Genomic DNA, 13,757 nt, shown 5'->3' with positions numbered 1-13,757 from the left:
TTTTGGCGTAGCTTTTGACGATTTCGCATGAAGGAAGGACGACGGTAGGAAGACAAGGCGATATATCAGAAGTTCTGTGCGACAGAGACAACTGCGCCATGACTTCGATGATTACGGCGGCCCAGTGGGTGCCTCGTGGGTTCGCGGCACCCTTCCCCAAGAAGTATAAGTTTGACGAAGAAGAGTTTGCGAGGATAGCAGACCTGGCCAAGCTTCAACTCGACGACGCCCAAGAGGACCTAAAGGAAGCCCAGGAGGGTGGCGACGACGACGATGACGGCGACGACGACGATGAGGAGGAGGCCAAGGGCGACCACTCTATGAATGTGGACGGGAACAAGCCAGAGAAGGTCAAGTATGTACGAGTAGAGAGAAGAGAAATCCTCTCCTCGCTCCTCCTTCCCTCCTTGTTTACTCTTTCCTGTTGAATCTGCAGACCACGTTTCGAGCACGCGCGCTTACATGTTGCTTGTCACCTGTCAGCGTAAACGACGACGACCTGAAGGAGTACAACCTGGACAACTACGACGACGAGGATGACGCACCCGGCAAGGGCGAGAGCATGGGTATATTCGGCAACGTCAAGAACCTTGCCTACTACGAGAACCACGAGGAGGACCCCTACATCACCCTCAAGGACGGCGAGGAGGAGGACGAGGACCGTGAGGACCTACAGATCCTGGCGACGGACAACCTGATCCTCTCGGCCAAGGTAGAGGACGAGCTGGCGCACCTGGAGGTGTACGTGTACGAGGACTCGGCCGACAACCTATACGTGCATCACGACATCATGCTGCCGGCGATCCCGCTGAGCGTGGAGTGGCTGGACCTCCCGGTGACGCAGACGGGGGCGCCGGACAAGGACGGGCGGGGCAACTTTGTGGCCATCGGCACCATGGACCCGGACATTGAGATCTGGGACCTGGACACGGTGGACTGCATGTACCCCAACGCCATCCTAGGACAGGGCAGCAACGCCACGGCCGGCGAGGACGGGTCGGCCAAGAGGAAGGGCAAGAAGAAGAAGGGCAAGAAGAAGAGGGCTAACGATGAGTACCACGTGGACGCGGTGCTCTCGTTGGCGGCGAACCGTGCGCACCGCAACCTGCTGGCGTCGGCGTCGGCGGACAAGACGGTCAAGCTGTGGGACCTCAACACGGCCAAGTGCGCCAAGTCCTACGCCTACCACACCGACAAGGTGTGCTCGCTGGCGTGGAACACGGCGGAGCCTACAGTCCTCCTGAGCGGCAGCTACGACCGTACAGTGGTGGCGGCCGACATGCGTGCGCCGGGGGCCAAGTCCCCGCGCTGGGGCGTCGAGTCGGACGTCGAGAACGTGAGGTGGGACCCCCACGACGCCAACTACTTCTACGTGTCGACGGAGAACGGCGTGATGCACTACCACGACGTGCGCGCCGCGCCAGCCGACCCTGCGGCCACAAAGGCCGTCTGGACCCTCCAGGCGCACGACGAGTCCATCTCGGCCTTTGACATCAACCCCATCATCCCCGGCTACCTGGCCACGGGCTCTTCGGACCGTACCGTCAAGCTGTGGAACATCCAGGCCTCGGGTCCCACCATGGTGGCGTCGCGGAACCTGGACGTCGGCAAGGTCTTTGTCACGACTTTCGCGCCCGATGGCGAGGTCGGCTTCCGTCTTGCCGTCGCCGGCAGCCACGGCAGCATGCACGTCTGGGACACGAGCACCAACTCGGCCGTGAGGGCGGCGTTTGCCGGCCGTGTCCCTGAACCCAAGGGCGACAAGGAGGACAAGCTGGTGGGCGTTGACGAGGATGAGACCGACAGTGACAGCGAGGAGGGCGAGGATGACGATGACGACGATGACGATGGTGAGGCAGACGACTCTATGGATGAGGCATAAGGGTATCCTGCTACGCTTACCCTGAACTGAATACGTCGCACATAGAAAAACGAGAGAATAGAGGTTGATATCTGATTTGTCCCTTTCCCCTCCCCTCTCAGCGTGTGACGGGCATTTCTGATTATATATGCGTGCTATGTTGTGTGCGCGCGCTTAAGTGTCTGCATAAGCGTACGCGGATCGTCAATCACATCACTCGTCAAAGACGGTAGGAGAAGGCGGCAGAACGCGCAGGCGAAAGTTTGGAAACACGTCTCTGTTATCAGTGGAGCTCTTTCTCCCTCGCTCTTTTCTATTGCGGTATGGAGGAGTGGGGGAGTTGAAGCACTTTCAAACGACCGGTGCCATGATGCTAAAGTGGGCAGAGAAAGACATCGAGAGAGGGGTTGGCTGTCTGTCTCTGCCAGGCCATCTCTGGCAAAAGCAAGAACGAGAAGGAAGAAAGTGACGAGTCCGAAGCTATTAATATATACAGGAGAGGTCCATTCGCCGTACTCAAATAAACCTCAAACGTGTCGTCGTAATAAGCATGGAGCGTGTTTGTTTTATGGTATCGGAAGAGAGTTGAAAATAGGCAACGTAGTAATATGGAGTATTTCGTTTCTAACCTCATACCGAAGCTACGCGTGTACGGGGGTGGAGTGTACGGTGGAGGAGAGAGAGTATAAACGAGAAACCACGATCATTACGAAGACTAATATAAATGGGGGAGAAGAAAAGACGAAGAAGAAAGAAAGAAAAAGAAAAAGAAAAAAGAAAGAGAAAAGATAGAAGAGAATAATACTCTGCAACCGCTAGAGTCTAGACTAGGAGGGACCTGAGACAGCAAAAGGTCCAGGGGTAGTTCGATGCGAGAGTGACCAATCACGTGGGGAAGGGGGATCTTGGGGGAGAGGGGGTGCTTGGGAGGAGATGGGCAAGGCATGGGTACCGATGTTGGAGCCTCTAAAACTACCAAAGACTACGAGTGAGTACAGGCAGGTGATGAGCACAAGCAGGTGCTGGGATTTACGCCGTACAGCGTATCTAGAGTACCGTGGTGATATCGTCAAGGTGAGGCGAGTAATGTATCAATAGCCGTAGTGGTAGCATGATGCAATCAACATGCTGCTATTGCTATGCAGTGGGTTCATATTACTCGTAATGCACTATCGAAAGGTAAGAAGGGAAGGGAGGAGGGGGAAGGGAGGGAGGGAGGAATCTATCAATGTTTATGTAATCCCTACCGCCTGTACTCCGTCTACGAGGTAATAATAACACAGCATCTACGAGTACAGCGGGGTGGCGCGAAGAGTTCGGCCCTAATCTGTACATTCGATATCATTGCTGCGATGCGAGTAATGAAGTAATACGCCATCGATCCATACGACCTCATACTATTACTCGTATATCCCAAAGTGAAGAACGGTGTGAAGCCTGATACACACGATAGCACCGACTAAGGGTACGAGTAGGCCGACCGCAGCACCACCCAGCAAGAAGCCAGAGCCGAAAATGGCAAGTGGGTGCTGGCTGTGTGGCCCGCGGAACCAGCGCAGCCTTCTTCCGTGCCTGGGCCATGAACCAGTAGAAAGGGAGTCCCTGGCTTTTGCAGGCTGCATGGGCTTAGTTGAGGCCTAAACGAAGCCCGGCCCGTTTCAGCGGGTCCGGGCAGATATCCAGGGCGTCTTCTCAGGCCTCTGGGCTGGGCGTTACAGCGCATATCCATCCCCTGTGGCCACCCGACCGGTGCAGTCTGCAGGTACTTGCCAGTAGGTACCCAGAGGTCAGAGGGCCAGAGGCCGACCTGACGCATGACGCTGCAGGACCTTGGAACGGTTCCCCCCCCTGCCCATCAATCCAGGACTCCAGGACCCCATAATCCCCCCTGTTCCCTTCCCAAATCCTTGCGAGGTCCCCACCGAGTCCCACTGCGCGTTTCTCTCCTCTCCCTCCTCCTCCTCCTCCTTCTCATCATCCTCTCCCTTCCCTCCTCCTTCCCGTCTTCGCTGTTTCACACATACACACACGCTTTTACTTCTTCCCTTTCGAGAGCGCAGGATCGCATTTCGCAAACTGGCCTCACTCCTTTGCTTTCCCTTCGTCTTCTCTCTCCTTCATTTCTCCAAGTCAAAAATTATCCTTCCATCTTGTTCCTTGGATGAAGTGACAATTTTTTCATCCTCATTTTTTCGTCTATTTATTTTACATGTGTGCGCGGCTGCTTGTTACATGTCTCGCTGGTTCGACAACGAAAAGCGCCCACACACACCATCGCCACTCCTCGAGACATCCGAGAGGAGAAACATTCATTGAAACAATACAGGAAGAAAACTAGAAACGACAGAGGGACATCGTCTCCTCTTCGCCTCACCTTATTCTGGAGGAGACGCTACTAAATATCAAACATCATCAACCGGTACACACGCGTGTACCACAGACGACTCTTTCTCTCCACCACGTCACAGGTGTCACGGAACATTCCATCCTCTGTGTTTTTCTCTCTCTCCCCTCCGCCCCGCAGGAAACATTTTGATAAAACCTTCCCTGTCTGTCCACCAGACTCGTTTGTGTGTCTGAAAAGACAAGAACCACGGCCCTCCTCCCGTCTACCTGTCGCAAGCCACACGTACATCGGGACCGCGCGCCTGACACACGCAGCAAACTGTGTGCCCTCTCCCCCTCTTCTCCGCTCACTGCAAAGCATTGAAAGCATCATACGTCTTTGCATCTGCGTCTGTGCTGTCAACCACCGTACCACGACTCGCCTCTCTCCTCTCATCCTACCTTTTCTCAGTTTCATCCTTCTTGTTCCCGACCACCCGATCACTACCCAGCTGCTCTCCCTCCGTCTCGAGCCTGATCCGCGACGTCACAGCGTCACGTCCAGATCCTTCGACCTCACCACCTGGCTGGTCCTCCGATCCTAGGAACTGCAGGAAGCGACTGTCCTTGCTGCTTCATCACAGCGACAGCAGGAGACCTTCTTCACGACGGGTATATAGCTCGCACAGCTCGCCCACCATGTCACTGTCGCGAGCCTTCACCACCCGCCGCGCCAACAAGGGCAGCACCGACATGGGTGAGGGTGGCATCAAGCTGCCTTTCCGAAGCAACACTGTCCACAAGGCTGCCTCGCAGCAGGCCATGCGTCACAAGATCTCCGGTCCCATGGAGCTCGTCCACACCACAAACATGCTCTCCTACAACGCCCCCGACGTGCCCCGCATGCCGTCGAGGAGCAATACTGTCTCGACCAGGTCCACCACCGAGGGTGACTACTCCGACAACCTGGCTGCCGACTCCCCCGCCTCCACGCCTCCCACCAGCCCCGACGGTGAGCGTGGTGGCTCGCCCGTGGTCGAGCCCAACCACCTGTCGTGCTACTTCATGGCCCCCAGTGCCGGCGTCAACATCGCCAACATGAACAGGAAGCACGCCGCCAGCGCCAGCACCAGCACCACCGCCACGACACCCTCTACTGCTCCCGGCGACCCCCCCGCCATCCCCAAGCGCTCGCCCTCTCGCACCAGGAAGCAGTCGTTCGACGCCGCCCTGGGCCGCAAGCACTCCATCTCCCACATGTCCAAGGCGTCGGATCACTCGAGCCACAACAGCACGACGTTTTCCAGGCCGTCATCCACCTCCACCAGGGCCTCGTCCGTCTCGCACGCCTCGATGCTCCAGACGCTCAAGCAGCAGGTGCCGCCCCCTCCCATGCCTCAGTCCCAGGCCGCTGCGCCTCCTCCCCTCATGCCGAAGCCGTCGGTCAGGTCCAACGCCAGCATCGGTCCCTTTGGACAGGAGCTGGCGCAGGTATCCGAGCTCGCCGAGGAGTTTGCCAGCAGCGCGAGGGCTGGTGGTGCCAAACTGGACATCATCCACGAGGACGAGCAGTACATGAACTCTCGCGGGTTGGCCAAGAGGACCGTCGACGACTACCTCTACGATATCCAGTCCCTCATGGCTACATTTTGGCCTACCGTGGATCATCACTCCAAGAAGTCGACGCCCATGTGGATTTGAAAAAAAGAAAGAAAAAAAAATTCAACATGACCCTGGCGGTTCCGTTCAACCCCTTATATTCTTCCGATACTGTATATAACTTTTACAATCCTTTTCCTACTTTTCTTTTGTATATAGGAAAGAATCATTTCCCTCTGTCATTGACATTCTGAGGAACATATTCAAGAGTCTAGGGGGACTCTTTTTTTTTTTTTTTTGGCAATCCAAGGGCTGAGGAAAGGCGTTGCAAATGTGGTGTTTATTGCTTTCTATACGTTCCTTTTAGTTCTTTTATCTCATGGAATTAGATATATGATGACGACGAGATACACTCGTTCGGCCCGATGGCTGTATTCGAAATTTGACTATGTTTGCTCTTGCCTTGCTTTATTCCTTTTTTTGATCCTGCGTCCCACCGGTCATGTTTTCTCCCCTGCTCTCCTCTCTACTCTACCTTTTGGCAGTCTTGTTGACGGCCTCCTCCTCTACACCTCATCATCCTCTCCCTGCCGTCACTTGACTACAAATCATCCCTCCCTGCTACACGGAATGCGGTACATGTAACCGCCCGCCCCCTCCCATCCAATGCAGACAGACCTGTCATACGGGGCTGTCAACGCCTGGCGGTAGTACATCAGCACCGCAACGGGGAACGCTGTGATGGCAATCTGTACTTGTACACCAACCACACATGTGCCGTGACCGGGGGGGGTGGGTTACACATGACCATTGTGCGTCATGGGGGGTGATATAGGGTATGGTTGGGTGGGAACACCTTGTTTGCGCGACTGGTCAGAGGACGTCCTCCTATCAGCTAATCGAGGAACGGGTATCATCGAAATAGCCATACATAGTGCAATAGTAGTCGTCACGGACAGGTAGGAGCGGTTACGAGTTATAAACTCCCCGAGCAAGAACTGGCCCTCAATACTGTATAATTATTCAATATCGATACGGCTATAGGGTTTCTGCTAGAGTATCGATGCCGACAAACCAGACGAGGTTCAACGAAGCAGGCTCGGAAAGAAGAGTTCTCCAAGATCTAGATACGTTCAATGTGCTTTGCATTTTTTCTTTCTTCATATATACATGACACTTTAACCCTCTCACATCCTTTTAATCTACACTAAAGTAATCGCCAGAAAAGAAGTTGAAGAAGAAGAAGAAGTTGAAGTTGAAGAAGAGGAAGAGGAAGAATTGTTACAAAAATACAAAATAGAATACAAAATAGAATATATATATAGTGAGCAGAAGAAGAATAGACAAAAAGAAGAGGATAAGAAAAAAAAGGAAAGAGAGTAGACCAAAAAAAACCACAAACAAGACTATGACCTCCCACCCAGAGGCTCAACAGACTTTACCAGATCCGTGACGGTGACGACCCGGTAGCCCAGGCTCTTGAGCTGCGGCAGGACGATCCTGAGCATGGGGGCGGTCCAGCCCCTCCTGTCGTGGCAGATGATGATGGCGCCCGGGTGGACCATGGACATGATGTGCCTGGCGTTGACGGAAGGGTACCTGATCTGCGGGTCGTGGGGGTAGACGGAGCCGAGGACTATGCGGAAGCCCCTGTTGCCGAGGAGGTCCCGCATGGCGTAGCTGAAGAGGCCGCTGCCGGGGCGGAAGTAGTTGTTGGGCAGCACGAGGCCCTCGTCGGCGTAGGCGGCGGCGAGCCTGGCCTGGACGTCGCGGACCTGGCGCTCGAGCTCGTCGATGGGCAAGTCGCGCGAGGGCTCGTCCCGCATGGCGTGGTTGGCCAGCTCGTGGCCGGCGCGGACCAGGGACCGGAGCTGTGCCGGCCGCTCGTCGGCCTGGGATCCGATGACGAAGAAGGTGGCCCGGGCGCCGTGCTCGGCCAGCACGGCCGCGATCTCGTCCGTGTGCGACGAGGGCGCGTCATCGATGGAGAGCGCCACCACCCGCTCCGCCGTGTCGACCTCGAACAGGACGTCCGGGTACCGAGCCCGCAGGTACGACACCAGGTAGCCCGGCGGCCGGTACACGCACGCCACCGCGTACACCGGCAGCACCAGGATGAGCGCCAGCAGCGCCAGCAGCGCCAGCGTGGCCATGCGGTTGCGTCGCACCCGACGCCGGATCTGCGCCGGCAGACGGAGGATCGAGAGGCCGGCCCGGGGGGGCATGCTGCTGCTTCGGCTGCCGCTGCTGCCCGTCTTCTCTGACGACGACGCGACGTGTCCTGATGATGAAGGCATCCGATCCTATTCCTGTCTCGCACCTATCTCTTCTCTCTCGAAGCCCTCTCTCTTCCTCTTTCCTCTTCTTCAGTTGGTCCGAGGTCGTAGAGTCATGGGCTGGGGAAATCTCGAGAGTGTCGGACTTGTTCGTCTGGTTGAGTGATGGGACAGCTGTGGCGGGGAGGAGTGTATGTGACGGATGCCGGTACCAGTCGTAGCTGCGGCAGCTGATGGTTGATAACGGCCCGTGGGAGGAGGGGTTGCTGTTGTTGTTGTTGTTGTTGTTGTTGCTGTTCGTTGTTGCTGTTCGTTGCTGATTCGTTGTCGATTCGTTTGCGTCCAGCTGGTATCTGTCTCTGTGTGTCTGTACCGTCCCTCCCTTGCCAAATCACTCTTCTCTTTAGTTTCTTCTTCTTTAGATCTTTTTCTTCTGTTCTCTCCCTGGTCTTCGTTTTTTCCCACGATTTGCTGTCCTTCTGAGAAGATGGATAGGATGGAGCCAAAAGAGCCAGGGGGTTAGATTTGGGGGTTTACGCGGGAACGGCAAGAGGAGGACGATTGGGTAATGATACCCCTGATTGGTCGAGGGAGGGTGTCGCTCATTTGTATACTGTGGCGATGATTTTATTGTTCCTTATTTCTGGTTTATCTTTATTAATTCTTTAATAACAAGAAAACTTGTCCCTTGCTATAATCTCAAGCCACAATCTCGTGTATGTGCATGTGCATGTTTTGTGCATATTTCATTTTGTCTAAAATAATATAATATAATATATGCTGATTTTAAGATATCCTCTCATTCTAAACACCTGTGTGTTCATGCTCATATACATATCATAAACTACCTCATCATGTTTTCTTCTTCTTCGTTTTCCCGCCTTTTTCTATAGCTCGGCATATCCCATAGTAGAGGAGATCGATAATAGCAATATAATAGCAAGGAAGCGGGCCCCGGGGAGGGGGAGAGACGAAAGGATAAGCCCGTTCCACGAGTACCGTACCTGGCCCGCTCCTCCCTCTCCCCTACTTGGTCACCTTGCCGGTGAGCTCCTCGAATCCCCTCTTCAGATCGTCCCTGAGGTCCTCGAACGACTCGACGCCGATGCTCACCCTGAGGAGCGTCTTGTCGACGTGAGGGTCCGTCATGGCCCTCCACTCGATCAGGCTCTCGACGCCTCCGAGGCTGGTGGCGTGCTGGAACAGTCGCAGCTTGCTGGGCAGCCTCTTGGCCGTGTCCGGGTCCTTGAGGTAGACGGAGAAGACGGGGCCGAAGCCGTGGGGCATCTGCCTGCGCAGCCAGCCCCGGTCGTCGGCGGCCTCGGGCTGCAGGCTGGCGTGCTGGATGCGGCGCACGGCCGAGGCCACCGCGCCGCCCTGGTCGCCGCCCGCCTCGGCGGCCAGCCAGGCGACGAGGGCGGCGGCGGTCTCGCTCTGCCTCCGGACGCGCAGCTCCAGCGTCCGCAGCGAGCGCAGGCCGAGCCAGCCCTCGAAGCTGCCCATGACGGAGCCGAGGACCAGGCGGTCGGCCGCCAGGCCCCGCTCCCACCCGGGCGCGCCCGGTCGCACGGCCACGACGCCGTACAGCATGTCCGAGTGGCCGCCCAAGTACTTGGTCCCGCTGTGCATCACCATGTCAGCGCCGTGCCCGAACGGCTGCTGCAGCGGCGGCGGCGCGAACGTGGCGTCCACGGTGAGGTAGGCGCCCCTCTCCCGGGCCACGCGCGCGTAGTGGTCCAGGTTGCGCGCCTCGCCCGTCGGGTTCAGCGGCGTCTCGACGTGGATCACGTCCCCGGCCTGCAGCTCCGACGGGTCGCAGTCCAGCGGCAGCTTCTCCAGCCCGGACAGCCGCGACAGGACGTCAATCACGCCGTGGCAGCCGTGGTAGCCGTCGCCGATGGCGATCCGCCGCGGGTTCAGCTGCACCAGCATCGCGTGGAAGGCCGACAGCCCCGAGGAGTACACCAGCGCCCGACCGCCCAGGAGGGACGTCAGGATCGCCTCGAGACGCGTCGTGTTCGGGTTGGAGTCGCGGCTGTAGATGTGAGAGTCGTGCGGGGCGCTAGGCTGTCGTGCCACGTCAAGAGTCAGTCTGTCAGTCAGCCAGTCGGTCAGGTAGCTTGACGGCCTCCGCCGCTGTCATCATCGTCGTCGTCGTCGTCGTCGTCGTCGTCGACAGGTTGCCAATAGTATAGTGTGGATGGGGAGATCTACTCACGTCGATATTGTCCCATCCTAGGAGCTGGTCTGGGTCGTCGCTGTAGCGGAACGTCGTGCTGACGTGCATGGCCGGAGCTACGGCTCGGTGCGCCGAGATGTGGTCGTCTGCGTGGACGGACCTGGTAGCCAGCGAGAGGTTGGCCACGGCCTCGATGTTGGGGCCGGCTTGGCCGCTCGGGGTGTCTTTTCTGTCTGAAGGCATCTTTTCTTCTTTTCTTCTTTTCTTCTCCTCTTCTCCTCTTCTCCTCTTCTCCTCTTCTTCTCTTCTCCTCTTCTTCTCTTCTTCTCTTCTTCTCTCTCTCTCTCTTCTCTGTCTCCCTCTGTCTCCTTCCCTTCACCCCTCTTCTCTCTTCCTTTCTCGGTTCTCGTTCTCGAACTTGACCAAGATGGCGGGCGGGTGGTGCGATGGTATTATACCTCGTATATGCGTGCACGTATACACCTTGGTGATGGGGGGAGGAGGGACAGGTGCGGAGTAACGGCTCCCTATGAGCTTTGCAAGCTGGGACAACTTGGAGAATGATGAGGCGGGTTGCGGCCCAGTTTCTGACTATTTTTTTCTTGAAGAAAATTCATTCATCATGTACTCATCAGGTGCAGCGAGAACAACAGCCGTCCTGGATACCCGAGCAATGATGGAATCATGCTGGTATTAGTTAGAGCTGATGAGCAACTAGACATGGACGGTCACGCAATGCGGGGCAATCGAGCACACTTCACAGTATCTAGACAAACTTTACAACTTACATACATGATGCAGGTAGCAGGCAGTGACAAGCAATAACAGGTACTCGTACGACTCGGCCGACTCATCGAATCCCCCAAGGCATACTACATACGCTGTATCGTCGTATTCCGGAATCGGGGCGCGGGCAGGGGTGGGACACTCTGGTATAAACGCTCTCGGCGTACTATCCGGCGACATTCCCCCCCCCCGGCCCCAAGATACTGACTCTCCTCTTCAATCTACGGCACGATATCGACAGATTCTTCTCTCTGCGCTTCCAACTCTATTGTCCCTCTAATTATAGGAATTAATATAAGTACAGGCAACAGCATTATAAACCCCGTTGGGGGTGTCTAAATCATCATCCTTTCCTCCTCAGTCTGTACACTTGACGTGTCTCCCCCAACATTGCAGTCAGCACCAATATACCTCCCCCTCCCTCACATTCTATATCCAAGGGAGAGGACGGGAAGAGAAGACAGCCATATGCAAAAAAGAAAAGAAAAAAAAGAGAGAGGTAGTGACTGATGCGATCGGAGCCAACCCGTTTCCAATTCCCAAACGCCTTATCGTCCGGGGGATAGGCGCCCGGGACAACCGAAAAAGCAAAAACCCGGTTATATGTCGCCCGCCCGTCCTAATCCCATTATTACGGCGTATGCTGATTCCTCGTATGCCGAATGATATATATATATATATGTGTGTGTGTGTGTGTGTGTGTATGTATTGTTTCTGTCGTCATCACGGTCGTTTCCGTCCTATGCAGTTCAATCGCGTCGCTCATCCCCCGTAGCCGTGATCATGCGCTGATGTTGCTGGTCCAGACTACCCAGCTCGGCACCCTGACCGCTATGCCCACGCTTGCGACCGGTCATGAGGAAGCGCGACACGGGACCGGGAGCAGGCGACGATGACGAGGTCGACGACGAGGACTCCTGGTTGTCGACGCCCAGCTTCGAGAAGAATCCACGCTTCTTGGCCTGCTGCTGCTGCTGCTTCTGGTCGTCCAGACCGACCTCTTCGAAATCCTCCTCGACGGTGGCGGCGGCGGCAACTCCCCTCATCGACATGCGGCTGCGGTCGATGGCCGAGCGGGGCAGACGGCAGAGGTTGGCCGAGTCGAAGCTCGTTCGGGTGGGGAAGTCGTGGGTGATGGGGGAGCGGGCGGAGATGTCCTGTGTCGTGGTCAGCCGTCTGCTCCTCGTCCTCCTCTCTTCTGGTTCGGTGTTTGCCGACGGGAGAGCAAGGCATGAAGCCCGGTGGAGGCGGTGGTGACGTACAAATGATCTCCTGTACGAGTCGAACGACTCGCGCGAGATGGAAAAGGGTTCAATATCGCAGCTGCTCCTGGTGTTGGTGTCGGTCGAAGGGCGACCGCCGGCACCGCTGCCGCCGAGGTACTTGCGCGGCCACTGGGCCTTCTCCTGAGTCGGCGACGGCTGCGGGAAAGGATGGTGTCAGCGAACGACCGTTGCAGTCCGTCGGCAGGTTGATGGGGTGTGTCTCACCGGAAGATAGACGCCGCTGTCGTTGACGACTGTAACTCATCATCGGGCCGCACGTCAGCCCCTCCTCGAGCGTTGGTGGGGTGTGTCTGCCCATCATGACCTACCACTCATCTTGTACTCTCCCGGATCGTGATGACTCTTGGGGCTGCCGATGGTCAAGACAGAAGGAGCCTTGGATCCGACGGTGTGCACGCGCTCGAATCCCGGCGCATCGTGCTGCTGCTGTCGAGGTTGGTCGCCGTCGCCGTTGGCGGTGGTGGCGGTGACGGCGACGGGGCCGTTGCGACGGGCAAAGGGGTTTCGGATGGGCATCGCTTCTCTTCTCTTCCTCTTCTTTTTACTCTTCAGAGAGGGGGAGGGAGAGGGAGAGGGAGGGAGAGAGAGAGAGAGAGTGTGTGTGTGTGTGCGTGTGCGTGTGCGTGTGTGCGATACGATAACGTTCTGGCACGATGAAGAGGAAGAAGAGACAGAAGGAAGGAAGGAATGACGATAGAAAGGTGTGGAGAGAGAGAGGAAGAGGACGAAAAAAAAAAAAAGAGGATGAAAATAATAGTAAGAGGAACCTGGAAAAAGGGAGGAATAATGTAATTGACCAGGTCTGCTACAGTATTATTACTCCGTGCAGTGGTAATAAAGATGCGTGCCGAATATGAATGCTAAATAGAGGGGGGGGGGGAAGGCGGGAGGATTGATTTGAATCGCATGGAGGAACCGGAATCACCAGATTACAGGGACCGTCCCATTACTACGAGTACCAGGTACCGATAATCTGTACATATCATCACAGTCTGACCTGTACTCCCGGTACTCCCAAGGAGTATCAAACTGTCCGACAGGCCGGTACTAGGAACGTCCGGAGGCATTACGGGCACGATCGATGATGCGAGCCCACCCGAGTAATGAAGAGTTCTAGGGCCCCGATAGGGGCCGTGCACTGTAAAAAAAGAAGAAAAATTCCGGTTTAGGCCCTCTGGCGGACGGATACAGGGGTACCTCACTATATCACCACTCAGTGCTCACCACGCTCCATCACCCCACCAGTGCCACCACAGCGCCCGGCCTCGGCAGGTCTCCACCCCTCCATCCCACCTACTGATGGAACCAGATTCGACGAGGGCATATATGGACAGACCAAGGACAGCCAAGGACCTCTTACTCAGTCAAGGCCTCTCCCCTCAGCACCGGCTGTGTCCGTCAGAGTTAAGTGGGCGGATGAGATCCCCCCCCCCCCCCCCCCCCCC

General features: G+C 56.3%; 6 protein-coding genes across 6 annotated transcripts; 3 read left to right on the top strand and 3 right to left on the bottom strand.

The window, feature by feature from the left end:
* Nucleotides 1-98: 98 nt before the first annotated feature.
* On the top strand, nucleotides 99-1,882 carry GMORB2_5755 (periodic tryptophan protein 1; the record flags this gene model as incomplete). Its single annotated transcript, XM_035467725.1, has 2 exons — nucleotides 99-355; nucleotides 484-1,882. The coding sequence occupies 2 exons, from the start codon at nucleotides 99-101 to the stop codon at nucleotides 1,880-1,882; spliced, it is 1,656 nt and encodes a 551-aa protein (XP_035322691.1).
* A 1,494-nt stretch (nucleotides 1,883-3,376) lies between these two features.
* GMORB2_5754 (uncharacterized protein) lies at nucleotides 3,377-4,791 on the top strand (the record flags this gene model as incomplete). The annotated part of the gene is made up of 3 exons (XM_035467724.1): nucleotides 3,377-3,448; nucleotides 3,524-3,633; nucleotides 4,740-4,791. 3 exons carry the CDS (start codon nucleotides 3,377-3,379, stop codon nucleotides 4,789-4,791), a joined length of 234 nt encoding a protein of 77 aa, XP_035322690.1.
* A 94-nt stretch (nucleotides 4,792-4,885) lies between these two features.
* On the top strand, nucleotides 4,886-5,887 carry GMORB2_5753 (uncharacterized protein; the record flags this gene model as incomplete). Its single annotated transcript, XM_035467723.1, has 1 exon — nucleotides 4,886-5,887. One exon carries the CDS (start codon nucleotides 4,886-4,888, stop codon nucleotides 5,885-5,887), a length of 1,002 nt encoding a protein of 333 aa, XP_035322689.1.
* A 1,304-nt stretch (nucleotides 5,888-7,191) lies between these two features.
* Nucleotides 7,192-8,010, bottom strand: GMORB2_5752 (Carbohydrate esterase family 4; the record flags this gene model as incomplete). The annotated part of the gene is made up of 1 exon (XM_035467722.1): nucleotides 7,192-8,010. One exon carries the CDS (start codon nucleotides 8,008-8,010, stop codon nucleotides 7,192-7,194), a length of 819 nt encoding a protein of 272 aa, XP_035322688.1.
* A 1,077-nt stretch (nucleotides 8,011-9,087) lies between these two features.
* On the bottom strand, nucleotides 9,088-10,483 carry GMORB2_5751 (Cystathionine beta-lyase/cystathionine gamma-synthase; the record flags this gene model as incomplete). Its single annotated transcript, XM_035467721.1, has 2 exons — nucleotides 9,088-10,128; nucleotides 10,280-10,483. 2 exons carry the CDS (start codon nucleotides 10,481-10,483, stop codon nucleotides 9,088-9,090), a joined length of 1,245 nt encoding a protein of 414 aa, XP_035322687.1.
* Nucleotides 10,484-11,807: 1,324 nt separating this feature from the next.
* On the bottom strand, nucleotides 11,808-12,627 carry GMORB2_5750 (uncharacterized protein; the record flags this gene model as incomplete). Its single annotated transcript, XM_035467720.1, is given in 5 exon segments — nucleotides 11,808-11,833; nucleotides 11,838-12,183; nucleotides 12,289-12,447; nucleotides 12,517-12,545; nucleotides 12,621-12,627. Coding segments are annotated over 5 exon segments (567 nt in total).
* Nucleotides 12,628-13,757: the final 1,130 nt, after the last annotated feature.

The sequence above is a fragment of the Geosmithia morbida genome (genome assembly GCF_012550715.1).
Source record: "Geosmithia morbida isolate 1262 chromosome Unknown scaffold_4, whole genome shotgun sequence".
NCBI lineage: Eukaryota > Fungi > Ascomycota > Sordariomycetes > Hypocreales > Bionectriaceae > Geosmithia > Geosmithia morbida.
Note: the sequence above shows the minus strand (reverse complement) of the source record. Positions and strands in the feature narration are given on the sequence as shown.